At 41.1% G+C, this 18235-nt stretch overlaps 1 protein-coding gene across 1 annotated transcript in view; it reads right to left on the bottom strand.

Annotated features, from left to right (window-relative positions):
- Positions 1 to 18235, bottom strand: part of cracd (capping protein inhibiting regulator of actin dynamics) — a 35129-nt gene that overhangs the window by 3148 nt on the left and 13746 nt on the right. Inside the window, 6 exon segments of the mRNA XM_042221389.1 lie at positions 439 to 2583; positions 2752 to 3001; positions 3104 to 3319; positions 3606 to 3761; positions 3847 to 3979; positions 4429 to 4594. Coding sequence (XP_042077323.1) covers positions 439 to 2583; positions 2752 to 3001; positions 3104 to 3319; positions 3606 to 3761; positions 3847 to 3979; positions 4429 to 4594 — 3066 coding nt within the window.

Raw genomic sequence — 18235 nt, forward strand, 5'->3', positions numbered from 1 at the left:
TTTTTCTTTCTGTCCAACAATGCGTGTAGGTTAGTAGAAAGAAAATAGCCATTTACATAAAAACTATTCACATAATTGCTTGCGGATTTATCATTTAGTCCCAGTATATTCACGGGAAGGCAGACATCTCTACTGCCAATATCACCAACTCATGCCAAAACAATCTAGATGGATAAATGGTAATTTGATTTAGGTATGGAACATCCCTTTAAGCAGTAAATGTTGCCAAGATATTGGCAAATCAAATGGATTTGCATTATGTAGATGAGAAGATTGTTGCTTATGTCTCTTTACTTAAATAGGAAGCTACGGTCTGGAGATGCTTGGGGATGAAGCAGCTTACACAGTTTTGTCTAAAAGTATCAAGATAAGCTTACAGGTTCATCTAAAGCTCGTTATTTCATGTGATAATTTCAGCTAACTAACAAAGATGCTGACCTTTCCTGATGAGTTCTGTCTTTCTGTCTGCCTTTTCCCTCCAGGGTATGTTAATGGAGGGGAAGAATGACCTCTTCTCCTTGGGCTCTTCTTCCCCTTGGACATGACTTTGGCTGCTCTTGTGCAGCAGGGATGAAGGTTCCTCACTCCTTCCGGCTTGCTCCTGGATGGATGAATCCACACCCATTGTACTCTCCACTGAATCATCACTGGGAGACTCATGAGCTACCTTAGGTAGTGGTGATGGGGGAGGTGTTGGGGCTGCACCTGTAGGCTTAGGTGATGTCACTGGTCTGCGGTAGAGCGGTGGCTTGGAAAACAATTTCTCACCCTCACTGTGTGGAGTCGGGCTGGTAGACTTAGTCAGTTTACCCCGGGGGAACGCAGGAGAGGCAGATGCATGTAAATACTTGCTGACCGCGCCTTCTTTCTGAGGTGACGTGGGGCTTGATTTGTCAGAAAAGACAGAAGAGGCATCAGAGTCTGGCTCAATGGGGGTAAGAGGCGAGGGGACACCATCAAAGCTGTCCCCAGCACTGTAGCGTTTCTTCTTTTTCTCTGTGGACTGCTCGCTGTGAAAACGCAGAGAGTAGTTGGTCCTCCTCAGCTTTATGCCAAAAGGAGAAGGCTTCTCCTCACTGTCCTGGCCCTGCTCCTCTCCCTCCACTCTGCTTTCAGATGTCTCTGTTTCACTCTGAACCCTGCTCTTCGACTCTGCCTCTTCAGATTGAATATCAGAACTGGGAACCAGGAAAGAAGGAAGGTCTTTGGCAAACATACACTCATCTGACCCTCTTTCTATGATGCGGACACTTTTACTTGTCCTGTTCTGAGGTTTACTTGATGGAGAAGGAGAGGCTACAGTGGGGCTTCCAGGTGGAGCAACCTCCTCTCCTGCTTCCTTATCTTCTGCACCAAACACCTCAGAGTTCCTATTTGAATCTCCAAACTTCTTCCTTGCAGGGGTGATGGAGAACTTGGCGCTAGCAGACATGGTCTTCCTGAGGTTCGTGTGGGCAAACAGAGGCTGTTCTTCAGCGCTGGACTGAGACTGGCTCCTGCTCGGCTCTGGGTACTCGTCGTACTTCCCCTCTTCTACCCCCTTGAATATCTTTGATCTGATGCTTGCCCATTCTGCCAGGACAGCTGCACTGGACTGATCGGTAGAGAGCGCAGACTCATTGAGTGATTTGGTTTTTCCAGACTTGCGTTCTGGGGAAGTCTTGCTCTTTGTTGGCGGTGTTCCTTGGGCCTTTCTATCCTCTCCCAAACCCAGCAGGGACTTGCAGGCGGTGTCTTTGATCTGGTCTAAATTGACAGCTGTCCCACATAGCTGGGCGCCTGTCACTAGGATAGCTGTATGGGGGACATATGGAGATGCTGGCAGGTTGGGGGAGTCTGGTCCTTCAGAGGAGGAAGCCTTTGCTCCATCTCTTTGATAAGCGACAGCAGCGCTCTGGTGGCTGGAGGCCGGCGTAACAGGCGTCAGATTGACCTTCTGGAAGAGAATCTGTTTCTCACCAGAGGACACTTTAAAAGTAAATGGCCTCTGTCTCTCCTCCATCTCCCTCCAGCGTAGCTCTTCAGCTCTCCTCTTCATCTCTTGTGGATCAAACTTCCCATCAGCCTCCTCCAATGACATCCTTCTTTGCTCCTCTTCCTCCTTTTTCCTCTTCTCCTCTGCTACCTTTTTCTTCTTTTCTTCCATTTCCCACAACCTCAGTTTCTCTGCTTCCTCCTCTTTCTTTCTTTCCTCTTCTTCTAGCAGCTTCCTCCTCCTCTCAGCCTCAAGCTCCTGCTGCCTCCTTGCCTCTTCCTCATGTTTCCTCCTTTCCTCCTTCTCTTGCCTCTTCCTGTCCTCTTCCTCTTTCCTCCATTGTTCTTCTAGTCGTCTCCTTTCTTCCTCTTCTTCCCTCTGCCGACGCTCCTCCTCTTCTCGCATCCTCCTTTCCTCCTCCAGCCTTCTCATGCGCTCTTCCTCTTGCCTTCTTTCCTCCTCCTCTCTGATCCTCTTTTCCTCCTCCTCCCTGATCCTCCTTTCCTCTTCTTCTCTGAACCTCCGTTCCTCCTCCTCTCTGATCCTCCTTTCCTCCTCCATTCTCCTTCTTTCTGCCTCCTTTAGCAGCCTCCTTGCCTCCTCTTCTTCTCTGATCCTCCTTTCCTCCTCCTCCTCTATTCTCTTTTTCTCTGCCTCCTCTAGCAGTCTCCTTGCTTCCTCTTCCTCTCTGATCCTCCTTTCCTCCTCCTCCATTCTCTTTTTCTCTGCCTCCTCGCGCAGCCTCCTTGCTTCCTCTTCCTGCTGTTGCATACGACATCTCTCCTCCTCCAGTTCACGCAGCCTCAGCTCCTCTGCTCTCCTCTTCCTCTCTTCTTCCTCCTGTCTGAACCTCAGCTCCTCAAGCTCTCTCATCCTCCTCGCCTCCTGTCTTTCCTCCTCATGGAGTCTTTGTTTCTTGAAGCTTTCAAGGGACTCAACAGACGCTCTACGCTGGTCGTCTGTGGAGATGCCAGCTGCTTCGAGGTCATCTTGGACCAAACCAGGAATGGATACCTCTTGGAGGTCCTGGAATGCAAAAGTCCAAGTAGTGTCAGCTTTTTTTTTTAACAATAACAAAGGGTGTCACAGAATAAACAAACATGCAAATCCACATTAAAAGAAACTCACCTGTGTGAATCGTCTGTGCTTGCGGGAAATCCTCTGGTTTTTCGGCTTGACGGAGAGTTTATGTTTGGCGGCAGCGTTGTCTAAGCGAGGAACTGACTGAGGGACGGCATCAAGGTTGATGGACTCAATGGTGCCAGTGAGTGGAAGAACTCGTTTGGACCTTGGAGACTTCACAGGGGGGCTGTGTGGTCCAAATGGCTGACCTCCCTGCACCTGCTTATGTCACAGTAAGAGCAATTAAACTACGACTTAAAGAGATCTCTGTAGACACAGTACACAGAAAGCAGAGGTGTCCGTGGTGTGATAAGGTTGTTTATTTATTTATGTGTTTATTTAATATTAATACAATCCCCTGATATGGAGTGATATACCAGAATCACAAAAGGTTCTAAGCAACTTCTTCACATGTTTAGTGCTACCCAAGACTTAAACAGAACAAATGTTGTGTTAAATTAATCAAACTTAAAACAAACAAAAAACCTACCAGTCAGTCAACTCATACCTTTGGCTCTGTTCCTGGTGGCTCCGCTTCTACCTGGGCCAAAACTTTCAGAGGGCTACGCGGAACCTCTTCCTCATCTGAGCTGCCCTCATCTCCCTCACTTCTTCTCAGAGAAGGAGGCCTTTGGCCAAACTTTATACCTTGTGCTATCTGCCTCTGTGAGGATAAAACACAATTAATGATTACAACATATCTAGTTGGAGCAAAAAGAGAAGTGAGTATACACCTCTGCACGGCCCACCTGCAGATTCCTAACTTTATCCGACACGTTTTCCTGGGACATGCTGTGATCCAGACCAGCCTCCTTCACCGGTTCCTCTGGAATGAAGATGCTGTCGTGTGAGAGAGCTCGAGATCCGATGGGATTCAACTCCCTGCAGGAGAAGGAGATTGTCTTCAGTGTTGCAGCGTGTCATCTGTCAGTCATTCATGCATTTATCACAAACTTGCAGCAGCAAAAAACTTTACACAGTGAAATGATTGACCCCGGAGTCCTGTTACAAGTCGTTACAGGTTGTAAGCTCGTATTGTCAGTGAAGCCTTTTGCCTTTAAAGTCATTTCAAAGCACAGCCTCACCTTTGTCTTTACAGATTATGTCACCTTGCAGCACTTTGCAACCACGTGATTTAACACTTTCATTTGTCTAGAAGTGAATAAGAAGCTGAGTTGCTTTTAGCAGAGAAAAAAAACAATGTACTGTTTTAAAAAAGCAACAAATTCCAACCTTTGGTAGTATAGTGAATGGACAATAAGCTCAGTTTCTGTGTGTATAGTATAGATGAATACATGTTTAAAAAAAAAAAAACTGATCCATGTACTAACCTCAGATTTTGATCGGACTCCTCATCAGATGTAACACCATTGCACACTTCCCCTGTGGAAAAACTGGTTTTTAGCTCTGCTCCATCAAAGCCCTCTCTCGCCTGTCTTTTCTTCTTCTTCCCAAACAGTCGTCTGAACGGCTGGAACTTGCCCTGTCGCCTTCTCTCTGGCGGTAGAAAGGAGAATGGATGACAACCACAGCCACATGCAATCACATCATTAATCTTTATATCTCACCCTCGGGCGAGATAACAAGCAGGACTGTACCTATGAGCATATTCATTGTTACACGCGTGTACTTAATGAAATGTGTTTGACGGAGTTAAAAGAAAACGAAGAAAACAGCAGATGGAATGAGAAGAAAACCTTGGCTCTTTGGTTCATACTTGTATTTACAGGAAGTGTGAAAGATCGACACCACACATAAAAAAATAGAGCACCAACAGCCAAAGCAATTAAAAAAAAAAAAGGAGGAGGTCACTAGCTCCCCTACTTACAGACTGAAAATAAATGCACAACTGAAAGTAGGGAAAGCTCAGTTATCGTCACAACTCCAAAAGCTATTACAAACTAGCCACATGTGAGCAGCACTACAGTAAATATAAAAGTTCAAGGCTACACATATCACAGGTACCACTGGAAGATTCGCTAATCTATCAGTCTGTGAGGTAATCACTTCAAGTGTGTCGATTTAGACACAATAAAACAGGGCAGCTGTCATAAACCCTGCTATTGCTACCAAGATCAGTGCTGATTCATGAGGAAGTGTTTGACAAAAGCGAAGAATTTAACTTTGGACTTTCAGTAGGTATCTTTACCACCTCATCATTGTTCATGCCAGTAAGTTATAAACTCTTACACTAAACTTTCCCATGTGTAAACGCGAAAACGTGTCTGTGCGCTCTCTTCTCAGGATCCAAACAATAACATAACAATAAAAGTTTGCTTGAAAACATTTAACAGAACCTCATTGAAACAGTAGCTCGTGCAATTCGCGATCCATCATAATTCAAAGCTTATTGCGCATACAAAAAACAAAACAATTATGATTCTGACCTTAAGCACAATTTGATTGAAGATGCATTAGATGATAATTGTGTTTAAGTGTGATTAAATCCTGACCACTACTGTAGCAGGAGAAGCAAATCTTGCTATTTGAACATGGATGGATGACACATTATGGCAGGAGCTCATTGGTTCTTCAGCTAAAACTGTAGACAAACAATTTAATGATCTCCTCCAAGAAAATAATGTGATTGCTTCCTGTTTTTTTCCCTCTTGGTTACCAGGATCAAATAGTTAAAAACAAATTACGAGAGTTTTGGCTTGCTTCAACTTCTGGAGTCAATCCAGTCCCTAAAGACTTCCTGAATTCTTGCTAGATCCAGGAAGTTTTTTAGCAGATTCTTTATCATTGAGACATAGAGCAAAACGTTGACATTTTATGTGATATCGTCACAAATACATACCTAACTGAAATTGGGAGACATCCCCTGATGTTCTTAAGCTAATATCACAAACTAATCTGGATCTGGATTCTCTCTCCTGATCCAGGGATTCAGTTTGTCCACAGAGTGGAGGAACTTTTCAGCCTTGGTTGAGGTGTTTCAACAAGTACTGCAGAACATTTCTCCTTCAAAACTACAGCAGCTACCCAGCTGTGTGTCTTATTTCTGTGTGTTTGTGTAGTTGTGAAGGTCCACTCCCTGAACTAAGTGAGTGAGGTTACAAAGCTACAAAGCTACTCTACACCACTGTGCAGACAGGCATTCTCTGGGCTCTGCGGGTATCCCTTTCAGTGCTATAAGTAGAAACCGGTGTGGGATTTCACTTTGCATGCTGCTCACTAAACGAAAGGCATGATGGGAAATGATACAGTAAACTAATTTCCCCACTCCTTGACCCTGAAGAACTCGAGGGTTTTTTTGTGTATGAAAGAGAGAGGACATGTTTACACAAAAAAATATTTTAGAAACTCAGAGTCAAGGGACAGATGTTTCCATCTTGTTCATCTTATATTTGACTCTGCTGAAGTCCCTCATCATTCCAAAAAAAGATCTATATAAAGATCTATATATACACTTTATCTTTTTTACCCTGTCCCCTAGCTTAAATCTTACCTAAAAAACATAACCCTCATTTTCTTTTTGAAAAATGTTCACAAGTATCAGCCAAGATAAAAATTATTCCCATTTTTTTCTATAAAAACTTAAAACTACTGTTGTTTTTCTTCAAAACATGGATGTGACAGGGTTACCTTCCATTGTGATGCCCCAGATCCCAAAGAAGAACATGTTCATTCCTTTTCTTGCAGATACTTCGAGACTTAGCTACTTTCGTGACTTAATGTGAAGCTTAGCTTAAATCTATGGGAGAAACTGCCACCATGGCTCTTTCCAAATTGAATAATAATAATAATAATAATAATAATAATAATAACTAGCAAATCCATGGCACACAAATCAGCATTTTATATTTATTTGCTTCTGTCATAGTAATACCTAAGTGTAAAACCTGTAGGTAGATGTTTGCTTGTAAAGCAGTGAATCACCAGCAGTCATTGTCTTTGGTCAGCGATGATATTATGAAAATGATGAATGAGCTTACATGACTTTGTATCATATTTGTATTTTTTCCCCCCAGTTTCTTATGGATATAGCACATGTAGGTGCAATCTGTCATATGTTACTCCAAAGGAAAACAGGAAGGAACAGAAAACACCTTCAGACATTGTGCTACGAAACCGCCCTTCAATATAAAATAAATTTTCAACCTAAACAAACTTTTAAGTCAAGATTTGTAAAGGATTCAAGACAAAACAGGTCTACTGCACAAAACATTTGTACTCTAAATAAATAATTTAATTATTGTTTTAATATTGTGGCTGATCTGTGTTTCTGCTGCCTAGCGTGGCTTCTTGTCATGTAATGCACCCTAAAATGACCAAAATGGAAGAAAATTGATAAAATCAATCAATCAATCAATCGAGACATTATGTCCACACAAGTCAAATGGATTTGGGTTTAAACTGTGCGTTTGATAAAATGGTTACAAAACACACATTAGAGTTAGATTCGTATCTAAATCTAACTCTGAGCAATACGCAAATCTATTAAAATCGTAAAATAAACAAGTATTAGGTATTTCTTATATTTGAGGAAGTGGAATAGGATTGATAACTAAAATCATGAGTCCCTGTATCTGCATCCAGACTGACAGCGCTGTCTTTGCTCCTGTCAACAGCTGCTGAGGTAGTTTAGATTCACAACACTGAAAAAAAAAACATACGAGAACTTTCGAGAGGTCACTAATGCTTTTAAGTGTTAAACAGTTCATGAATTATAAATATTAATCTTAGCCGTTTAACTACTAGCAATTACCCGATAGCCACATTAGCGTGTATTACGGTAGCAGCTAGCGGCTATGGCTAAACCTTAATGTGAACGTTAGGTAGCAAGCGTTATCAGTCCTGCAGATCTGTAACGGTAATAAACAGCGTGAATTTGACAAAATAACCCATTTTGTTAAGCTAAAAAGTGTTGTGTTTCTCTTGAAGTCAAAGATTGAAGCTGATAAAAGCCCACCAGCAAGTAGACAGAAACGTTGGCAGCCTACCTTAACAGCTCTAATTGATGAGCAACGACATATGGAGGTAAGGGTCTAGAAGTACAGCACTGCCTCAAGCAAAAGTAAAATAATAAGAATATATAGTAATGACAACAAATTTGTTAGACCACCAAATGAAAGGTTTATTCCCAGCTGCCAGAAATCAAGCAATAATTTTTAATATTTCTATTAAGGTTCAACCACCAGTATATGCACAAGGTCCTCAATCAAAATTATGCATTTTAATGCTAAATTTTAATGCTGTGTTTTCCAAAAAGCTCATGACATAAAGCACATCATCATTATCATTAGTATTTTTTATTTATTAGGCTACCAAATTCTCACCTCTTCAACAAAACCTTCGTTTTTTTTCTACTCTTGTGTAAAGCGCCCTTTGAAAGGCACTATACAAATCTATTATCATTATTATTATTATTGTTAATAATAATAATAGTTACAGCTGTTAAGCTAGCGATTAAAACTAAATGCATTCCTGAACAGAAAAATTAGTTTTAGCGGTTGAATGTTTAATTACTTTTTGATTTCTCAAAGAAGTCCAGTGCTGGCTCAAATTTGGGTATTAAAACAAGATTTCAGTTTGCTATATGCCTAATAAAAACATGAGGTTTTTAACAGTTTTCTACAATCTTTGTGTTTTCTTGTTTTTTATGACAAGTGGTCCAATAATTTTGTCATACCTTACAGTTAAAGTAAGCAGTAGGAGTGTGGTGGGAGCAGGTGGATATCTGGAGAGTTGGAGGCTTGCTCCAGAGAAAAGAGGAATTAAAGACAGAATACATGTGTGTTAGTGGGAGGGAGATCTGTAACAGTGGATTCAATTCAATTCCATTTCATTTTATTTATATAGCGCCAAATCACAACAACAGGTCGCCTCAAGGCACTTTATATTGTACAGTAGATCCTACAATAATAGATACAGAGAAAAACCCAACAATCATTTGACCCCCTATGAGCAAGCACTTTGGCGACAGTGGGAAGGAAAAAACTCCCTTTTAACAGGAAGAAACCTCCTTCAGGGAGGGGCGGCCATCTGCTGCGACCGGTTGCGGTGAGAGAAGGAAAACAGGATAAAGACATGCTGTGCAGGAGAGACAGAGATCAATAGCAGTTACAATTCAATCCAGGAGGATTCAGGGTCACCTGGTCCAGCCCTAACTATATGCTTTAGCAAAAAGGAAAGTTTTAAGCCTAATCTTAGAAGTAGAGATAGTGTCTGTCTCCTGAATCCAAACTGGAAGCTGGTTCCACAGAAGAGGGGCCTGAAAACTGAAGGCTCTGCCTCCCATTCTACTTTTAAATACTCTAGGAACAACAAGTAAGCCTGCAGTGCAAGGGTGAAGTGCTCTAATAGGGTGATATGGTACTACAAGGTCATTAAGATAAGATGGGCCCTGATTATTTAAGACCTTGTATGTGAGGAGCAGGATTTTGAATTCAATTCTGGATTTAACAGGAAGCCAATGAAGGGAAGCCAAAATAGGAGAAATATGCTCTCTCTTTCTAGTCCCTGTCAGGACTCTTGCTGCAGCATTTTGGATTAACTGAAGGCATTTCAGGGAGTTTTTAGGACTTCCTGATAATAATGAATTACAGTAGTCCAGCCTGGAATTTATTAATGCATGAACTAGTTTTTAAGCTTCACTCTGAGACAGGATATTTCTAATTTTAGAGATGTTGCACAAATGGAAGAAAGCAGTCTTACATATTTGTTTAATATGTGCATTGAAGGACATGTCCTGGTCAAAAATGACTCCAAGGTTCCTCACAGTGTTACTGGAGGCCAAGGTAATGCCATCCAGAGTAAGAATCTGGTTAGATACCATATTTCTAAGATTTTCAATAACCTCAGTTTTATCTGAATTAAGAAGCAGAAAGTTAGTGGCCATCCAGGTCTTTATGTCTTTAAGACATTCCTGCAGTTTAACTAATTGGTGTGTGTTATCTGGCTTCATGGATTGACATAGTTGGGTGTCATCTGCATAGCAGTGAAAATGTACACTATGTCTTCTAATGATACTGCCTAAGGGAAGCATGTATAGTGTAAACAGAAACCTCCAAAGGACCATTGGATTCTCTATTTACATGCAGAAAATTGGAGTCGATTTGATAGATATGATTCAAACCACTGCAGTACCTGTAATACCTGTAATACCTACAGCGTGCTCTAGTAGGACAAGCACAGAGATGAGTCTACTGTCAGAGGCCATAAGAAGATCATTTGTAACCTTCACTAAAGCTGTTTCTGTGCTGTGATGAGCTCTGAAACCTGACTGAAACTCTTAGCTGTTTGAGCTGTTTGAGCTGTTTGAGCTGCCAGTAGTAGAGGAAGAAAAGGTTGATGAGCTTCAATACCCGGGGTCAAACATCAAAAGCAAGAGACATGAAGAAGAGAGTGCTAGCAGGGTGGAGTGGGTAGAGTTGAGTGTCAGGGGTGATTTGTGACAGAAGGATAGCAGCAAGAATGAAAAGGAAGGGTTGCAAGGTGATAGAGACACCTGCTGTGATGTATAGTTTGGAGATGGAGGCCAAGCTGAAGATGCTAGGATTTTTGCTGAGAGTGACCAGGATGGACAAGATTAGAAGTGAATATATCAGAGGGACAGCTCAGCTCAAGTGGGAGTTAAAGAGGAACGAGTGAGATGATTTGGACGTGTACAGAGGAGGGATGGTGCAAAGATGGTGGAAAAAGGATGTTGAATATCAAGGTGCCAGGCAGGAGAAAAATGAGAAAACCTGAGCGGAGGTTCATGCAGAGGGTTAGTGTGACTGTGAGATGGAGGCAGATGATCAACTGTGATGACGCATAAAGAGAGCAGCCGAAAGAATAAGATACCTTACAGTTACAGCATTTTTTTGCACTGCGCCAGACAGCTTAAAAAGTGCTGTCACTGATGTTATCTTTTTTTTTTTTGCAATACCTTATGTTTTTGTCATTTGTCCCCTGTGGTTTTTCAAAATAGAATCAAATACATTCCTTTCTATCAGTATTGAGTGTAAATTTCCACTATTGTAACACCCTAGTTTGGAATCAGGTTAAATTTGGTAAAAAACAGCTCACTGAATGACAGAATAGTGGACTGCCTAATCTGTGGATAATCTCAAAGCAGTACTTTTGGGATATATTACAGAGTGCATATGAGGAGGCCTCTGATATTTTTCATCTTGGCTTTGTTTCTTTTCATGCCATTCTTGTGTCTCTTTTTGATCAAATTGGTGGCATCGACCTGTTCACTCTCAGTGCAAGTGCAGCGACTCATATTATGGGTATGACGGCGATGCTCTGTTTCCCTGCAGCACGCTCTTCCAGCATGAGGGCCAATCCAGTGGTACAAAGCTCATAATACACCGCCATGGGCATGCTCACACACTCATGCATGAAACAAGGCAGGACACATTTTTTCTGCAGAGAACAAGACTGTGCAGCAGCACAACCTATTTTTGAGGGTTATGTCTTGCTTCCCATGTGCTCGCAATGCAGGATGCTTTGACCCTGGTAATCCAGGATTCAAAATCTTGCTGCTTTTTCATTCTAGCCATTCGATCTGGGATTGTTTCACATCTGGTGAAGGTAAAAGACGGAAGCAGAACAAAGCAGGAGGAAGCAAGCTAAAAATAACTATTTATGCAGTATGCAGTCTGTGATCCTTGATCCATAAATGTAAGGGGGAAACCAAAACACAGCAGCTGTGTAATATTCAAGTGATAATACCTTCTTTTCTTTTTTTTAATTTAAGTGTTTATTGAAGTTAAACCTGAAATAAAATGTACATCACTTGACACATACCTTAATTTTAAGACTCATAATCTTGGTGAATCCTGTGTTAGCCACCCTTTGGTCAGTGCCTTTTTACATGCAGCCAGCAGCACACCAAGTATTTATCTATATCCAACTTATTTTCTTTCATTACCATTTTCCAAACCTCTAGTGTGGCTTTTACCCATGGATTTCCTGTTTTAACAATCAAGTCCTGTAGAGTTTTATCTGCCAGAACTGCCTGTATATGCATATCGGTTATTGTTTTGCATTCAGTTTCCTTCCATCCATCCATATGATGGATCACACCAGTGCAGCATTGCTGAAATATAGTACTTTTTGTAAACATGGTAGGCCCCTGTAGGGCTGTTCGATATAACGATATATATCAGATGACGATATAAAAACCAGTGGGGCAAAAAAGTATTTAGTCAGCCACCGATTGTGCATCCTAAAATGATGACAGAGGTCAGTAATTTGCACCAGGGGGGCGTGGGGCGACCGATGGTTGGCGAAGCTTCCCCTCCACCACTTTAATAATAACTGGATCAGTGGAGAGGAGAGATCAAAGTAACTGCTAGCACCAGGAGGTACATGCTTGCCAATTCCTGTTGAGAAGGACAGATCGTCCCTAGAAAATAAATAGGAAATTCATGAAAATCAAACAATGATGAATATGGAAAATTTGTTAAAAGACCTTTATATTTGGGAGAGTTAATAAATAATAATTCAGGGGTGAGGGAAAAATAAAGGTTATTATTTGGGGTCAATAAACAAAAAATTAACACCTAGACATTACACATATACCATGCTACACAATATTCAGGGTTAACATAAATTTTTTGGTTTTTGGCAAAGATACAGAGAGGTCAAATAACAGATTTTACTATTATATTCCTGGGCGCTTCCGGCTTGGCACAACCAAGTTGATAGCTTGCAGTTATTAGTTTTTTAGGGCACATTTACTTCCCATGACAGGAAGTTGTAAACCTGCTTTAGCGTCTAGATGTTTGACTGTCTGGTAATTGAGGATCAGTTTTGTTGGGGGCTAGGGTCACTCGAAGCGAAGACAAAGACACAGACGTTCTCAACCATCCACGCTTACAAGATTTTCTTATGGGGGGGTTAGGTCCTTTGAGGGAGTTAACCTGTCTAACAGGCGACTTTCACGACGGGAATCTTGTCACACTCAATTATACTGTTCAAATAACAGGGAAGTGGACGTAAACGTACCATTTGGGCCACGCGGCTTGCGGTGTTAGTCTTATGGTGGATCACTATTTGGTCCTGTGATTTGCGGATATAGAAGCCATGGCATTCGGTTTCAATTCTGTTACATAAGTTTTCCAACTGATGAATTGTGAGGTTAAATTGGTGCTCAACCACACAAGAGACTCTATGCTCCTCTACTCGTCGATAATAGCTCAATTACTGTTCGTTTTAACGAAGCGGGGATCAGTCGTGCCCTGTAATACACCCTTCTGTGCGACCAGTAAAATGACATGCTCACTCCTATGCAATGATGTTTCCAACCCCATCCGCCCACTATACGACGAGTAAAAGAGCAATGGGGAATGGTGTACCTATCGGAGAAATGACAAAATCACATCCTATTCTTTTCTATATGCCAAACACGAAAACGAGTTTTCTAGATCTGTGCTTAATACCCAGAAAAACCGTTTTCTACTTTGGTGCTCCATCTCGTACCCACATCAGAACAATTATCTTCCCTAAATACCTTAGACAATTTGTATTGTCAAACGCTCCAATCAAACCTGTTCTCTTCTTAATGGGCATCCGTTGGACCTAGACGGTGGGCTCTTAAATGGAGCCGATATTCAAAGGACAACTTGGGGACCTTCGCAGAGCGGGGTGACACGCTACTGTGGCACAAAAATCATTTTGTAGCCTCTAGGCTAATAATTTAGTTAATATTCACCTTGTCCTAGTTGTTTGTTATGGTTGTTTAAACTTGTTGTTGAATATTTGTGGACCGGCTGTTATTTATTCGTTTACTGTTGGTCCCAGTCTCTCCCTGGCAGGGTCGCATGGTTCACGTGTTCTCCCCCTGTGTCGGCGGTTCTTGGGCGTAATCTATGAGTGCTGACGCCAAAATAATTCTTCTTGAATCCCGATTCATTATTGTATATTGACGCCTCAGGGTAGCATCTATGCGTGCGCACGGTCCCCAAGAATCGAGAAAGTGGGAGACGCATTTACAGTGAGTATCGGGCTAAGTAAAGTTGATCTTCTCATTTTGCTGACTTAATTAGATGGTCCAATAAAATCAGGTTATATCGAGCATTATGTCTACACAAGTCAAATGGATTTGGGTTGTTATGAACTTTTTGTTTCAGCACCGCATAAAGTACTGCTTTGCCTATTGATATAAGAATTCAACATGGGTTCTTTCACCAAGTCTGGTGCAGGTACTACAAAACAATCTCACCACTATTGGGTGTTCCTTTCGAGGAAAGAAAAGCATGTTTTAAGTAGTTGAGTCTTATTCGTGACCATTAAGCGCGTGCATGTATTAATGGGGCACGCTCTCTGGAACAGGGGGCGGTTATGGAGTGCTGTGAGACCAGCGTGGCGACTATATTTAATTAATAGTGTATGGAGTAAGCGAGGTATAATCATTACAGTGATTTAGACCAAGTATCCTTACATTTAGGTAACGAGTGGGGGAAGAGAAAAGAATGCTACTTAACAGATAGACATTACAGGTCTGTGCTTATGCCAAGTGTATTTGATGTGCCCTTAAGTTTTGGGGAGGTGACCAAATACTTATTAGATTATGTGCATACTCGCACTAATAATTTACGAAAGATAAAAACAATTCATCTGTATAATCAAAGTACCTAGACTCCCCCTAGTAATTGGTCGTCGTAAATCTTCATAGACGGGAAAACTTATGTCTGGTCTTTTGCAACTTTATCTTCCTTTGGTGTTCGCCTTCCTACAGGTTGATCAACGGTGTCGACTCTGGCTTCTGGGGTGAAACGAGTATAATACTGATCTGGGGACTAGATTTCACAACACTGAAAAGAAAAACACATACGAGAACTTTCTTGTCACCTCGAGAGGGAATTTCCACTAATCTTTTAAAATGTGGGGGGTGTAGAAACAGTTCTATGAAATTATAAACTCATTTTGGAAGGGTCCAACTCAATATGTCGGCTCGGGTCTTGGGTCAACTTAATTCATAAACGATAATTACCGATTAGTCTTTTTGCCCCAACAATTCATGCTGTGTTGATATTTTTATGGCTTTAGGTATGACTATAAAGCTAAGCGCTAAACAACCAAATGAGCATACTAAACTCATAATGTGTTAAGGACGTTTTAGGTTAAGCCACATAGGGCTCGGTGGGCAGTATTCAGTATTACCTAAGGCCATGAAGAGTTAATTTCTGTGTGAACTAGCTTTGTTTACTATTATAAAAAAGGCCAGATCGTAGAAATCTAGGGTGAACACCCAAGACAAGAAAAAACCCAATCCATAAATTATCGCTGCATTGGTTGTTTTTTCATAGCTTTCTTAAAACAAGCAAGTTCATGCTAGGTATTTGAATTGTTTTGCGCCGGCTTTGAAGTCATGAAGTGATTGAAGCAATAGACTCTAGAATTGGAAGCGGGACCATTCTTCAAAGCAAAGAATAAGAAAATCATTCCCAGAAACCGTTTGGCAGCCTACTTTTCCTTCCAAGAAACAGTCAATCTGGCCAAACGATTCCAATATGATCTCCCAAAATTGGCACGTATACAGAGAGAGAGGCAATGGATTTATACAAGCCATGGCAGGTGATATATAAACGTGTTCAAATCTTGAAAGCACAGTTAGGCTAGCTAGACTTATGCACCTCACACGCAAAAGTAACAAAAATAATAAGAAATAATATAGTAATGACACACAAATATTGGTTAGACCTTACCAAATGGAATAGGTTTATTTCCCAGCTGGCCAGAACCAAGTTTCAATCCATAGAGTGCCAATCGGTGGGGGGCCATAATGTAGGTAAAGTTAATGTAATAGGCAAATGCCATAAATTCAGGGTAATGTCAAATTGGATAAGGTTCCCAATCCCACCTTAAGTCTAAATATTTTTTGCTGGTGTCACTATTTAACTAATTGGTCCCTTATAATTAATCACTCTAAAAACCATCTTTAATTATTGAGATCAGTTTTAAATTTGCTACAATTTTCCAAGCTCTTTCTACATTGCTATTTGTGTTTTTTCCCCTCTCTCAACCTATACACAGCTTCGTGCATGATAACTTTCATAAAGCATACACTTTTCAGATTCGACTTTCATGTATAACATTTAAAGTATTGTGACATGTTTTTATTCTATTCAGGGCTATTATCTCCGCCTTAATTTCCACTTTCAAAACCTCTTCTATATGCCCATGTTCAACAAAACCTTCGACTTGGTGCGGGTCTTCCTTTTTCCTTCTACTACCTAAAAGGTTTTTTGTACTCCTTAGCTGTGGCTAAACTGGCGTCTTGTCCTAATTGAAAACACGGGCATGACCAACACTTAAGTACAAATCTTCTATTTGGGGATATCATTATTTACCATTGTATAATTGTTAATATAATAATTAGTTACAAGCTTGTTAAGCTACGTCCCGATTCCTTAACAAATTCGGTAACCAAGAATTGCAACTAATCACAGTGAAAATTACCCAAGAAAAAAGTATTAAAGATATGCGTTTCATTCACTAGCGGGATTATAGCAGGGAATGGTTTAATTTACTTCCTAATTTTATTGATTTTGCAAATCTCAGGGAAGAGACTTGCCTGAATCCAGTGACTTTCTGTTTAGCCGGATTATTTCTTCTTTGCTCAAAAATTTTAAGTGGTATTAAAAAAAGAATGGTTCAGTTTGCCTTATATGCCTATAAAACCATGAGGTTGTTTAACAAATACACAGTATCGGATTTTATTTGTCCCACCATTAACTAGTACAGTCTACTCTGTATCAGCTTGGCATAATATTCCGATAAACCATATATTCTTGGTTTTTTATTGATAATATTTTTTTGATTGACCAATGATAGGGTACCCATCCTAAGAATATGTTTTGTTTCAACTATTGATTCAAATCTCTTGGGCCACTTTTAAATGCAGCTTGTAATAAGTAAGTCCATCCTCAATACCAGGTCCATTGCCTGGTGGTGGAGATGCAGGAGGTCATGGGCGTGGATACCACTCTGGATCTAGTGACCGAGGGTATACAGAACAAGCCGAAGGCGATAATAATGGCGGGTCGATTACACAGAGTCACGAAAGTGTGGAAGGACAACATACAACGAAGGTTAATATAAAGCACCAGAAAAAATGATATGAGTCAAAATGTTCTGTTGTTCCTTCTTATGGCAGTGCTAGAAGCCGCCGGAAGGGAGATTCTTTGTAACAAGTCGGACTTTCAAATTTCAATTCATTTCATTTTAATTTATATAGCGCAATCAAACAACAGGTCGCCTCAAGGCAACTGATATAACCTATTGTACAAACGATTACGATTCCCTAAATCCCTGCCAGATCTTCATTAAGGAGGACAAGGTAAAATAAACAGAGAAAGGGGTTACACATCGGCACAACATCATGGCGAATGTACTTCTTCTAAACATGTTTTTAAAAAGGCCGGTTCTGCTTTTAAACACGAACCTGCCTCTATAAATGACATCTTATTACCATTGGGCCTTTTAGTCATATGCCTGGATCTTCGGTTTGGCGACAGTGGGTAAAGTTGCCTTCTAAAGGGACCATAAGGTATCATCGGTCCTCTCAAGTCTTTTTACCACAAATGGGGTGTATCCGAGTATGCACTATCCTCCCTGGGTAATTCACTAGGGGGACGGCAAGCGCCGGGCACCTGGCTGTATCGGATTTGAGAAAAGACAAGGAAGTTGACCAGAAGGGGCAATCGCCCTGCTATTTAAGATTTTGTCAGGGAATAAGGAGGAAGAGGAAAGGTGCTGTGCGCTTTTCCTCCGCCAGGTGATGAGTAAGAGCCTATCATACAAAGCTTATTGAGACTAAAAGATGGTTACCGGTGTTCTGTGCAGGAGAGACAGAGAACTCTTGATATTAGTAGCAGCCGTTCTTGGCTAGATACTGGCTATTGGTATTGGATCTGCGGCCTTCTAATCCTTGTGCGGTCAGGGAATAAGGAAATCTCACAAGATGGGCTCGCATACCTGAAAGTTGGTTCTCCTCCCTAGGGTTCCGCTCCGCTTGGATAGGGACCAAATAAGAATAAGTTAGATTTAAACTAGCAACTCTCAACCTACCATCAGGTTTAGCTAACAAAAAAGGGTAAAAGGAGTCAGTTTTTTCATAAAGAGCCTAATTCATAGATGCACGAAAGGTGAGTGAAGTAAATAAGTTGTCCCTTGTCATCCTGGAAATCCCAAACT

Source organism: Haplochromis burtoni, unplaced genomic scaffold (assembly GCF_018398535.1).
Source record: "Haplochromis burtoni strain Fernald_Lab_line unplaced genomic scaffold, NCSU_Asbu1 Contig_65, whole genome shotgun sequence".
Lineage (NCBI taxonomy): Eukaryota > Metazoa > Chordata > Actinopteri > Cichliformes > Cichlidae > Haplochromis > Haplochromis burtoni.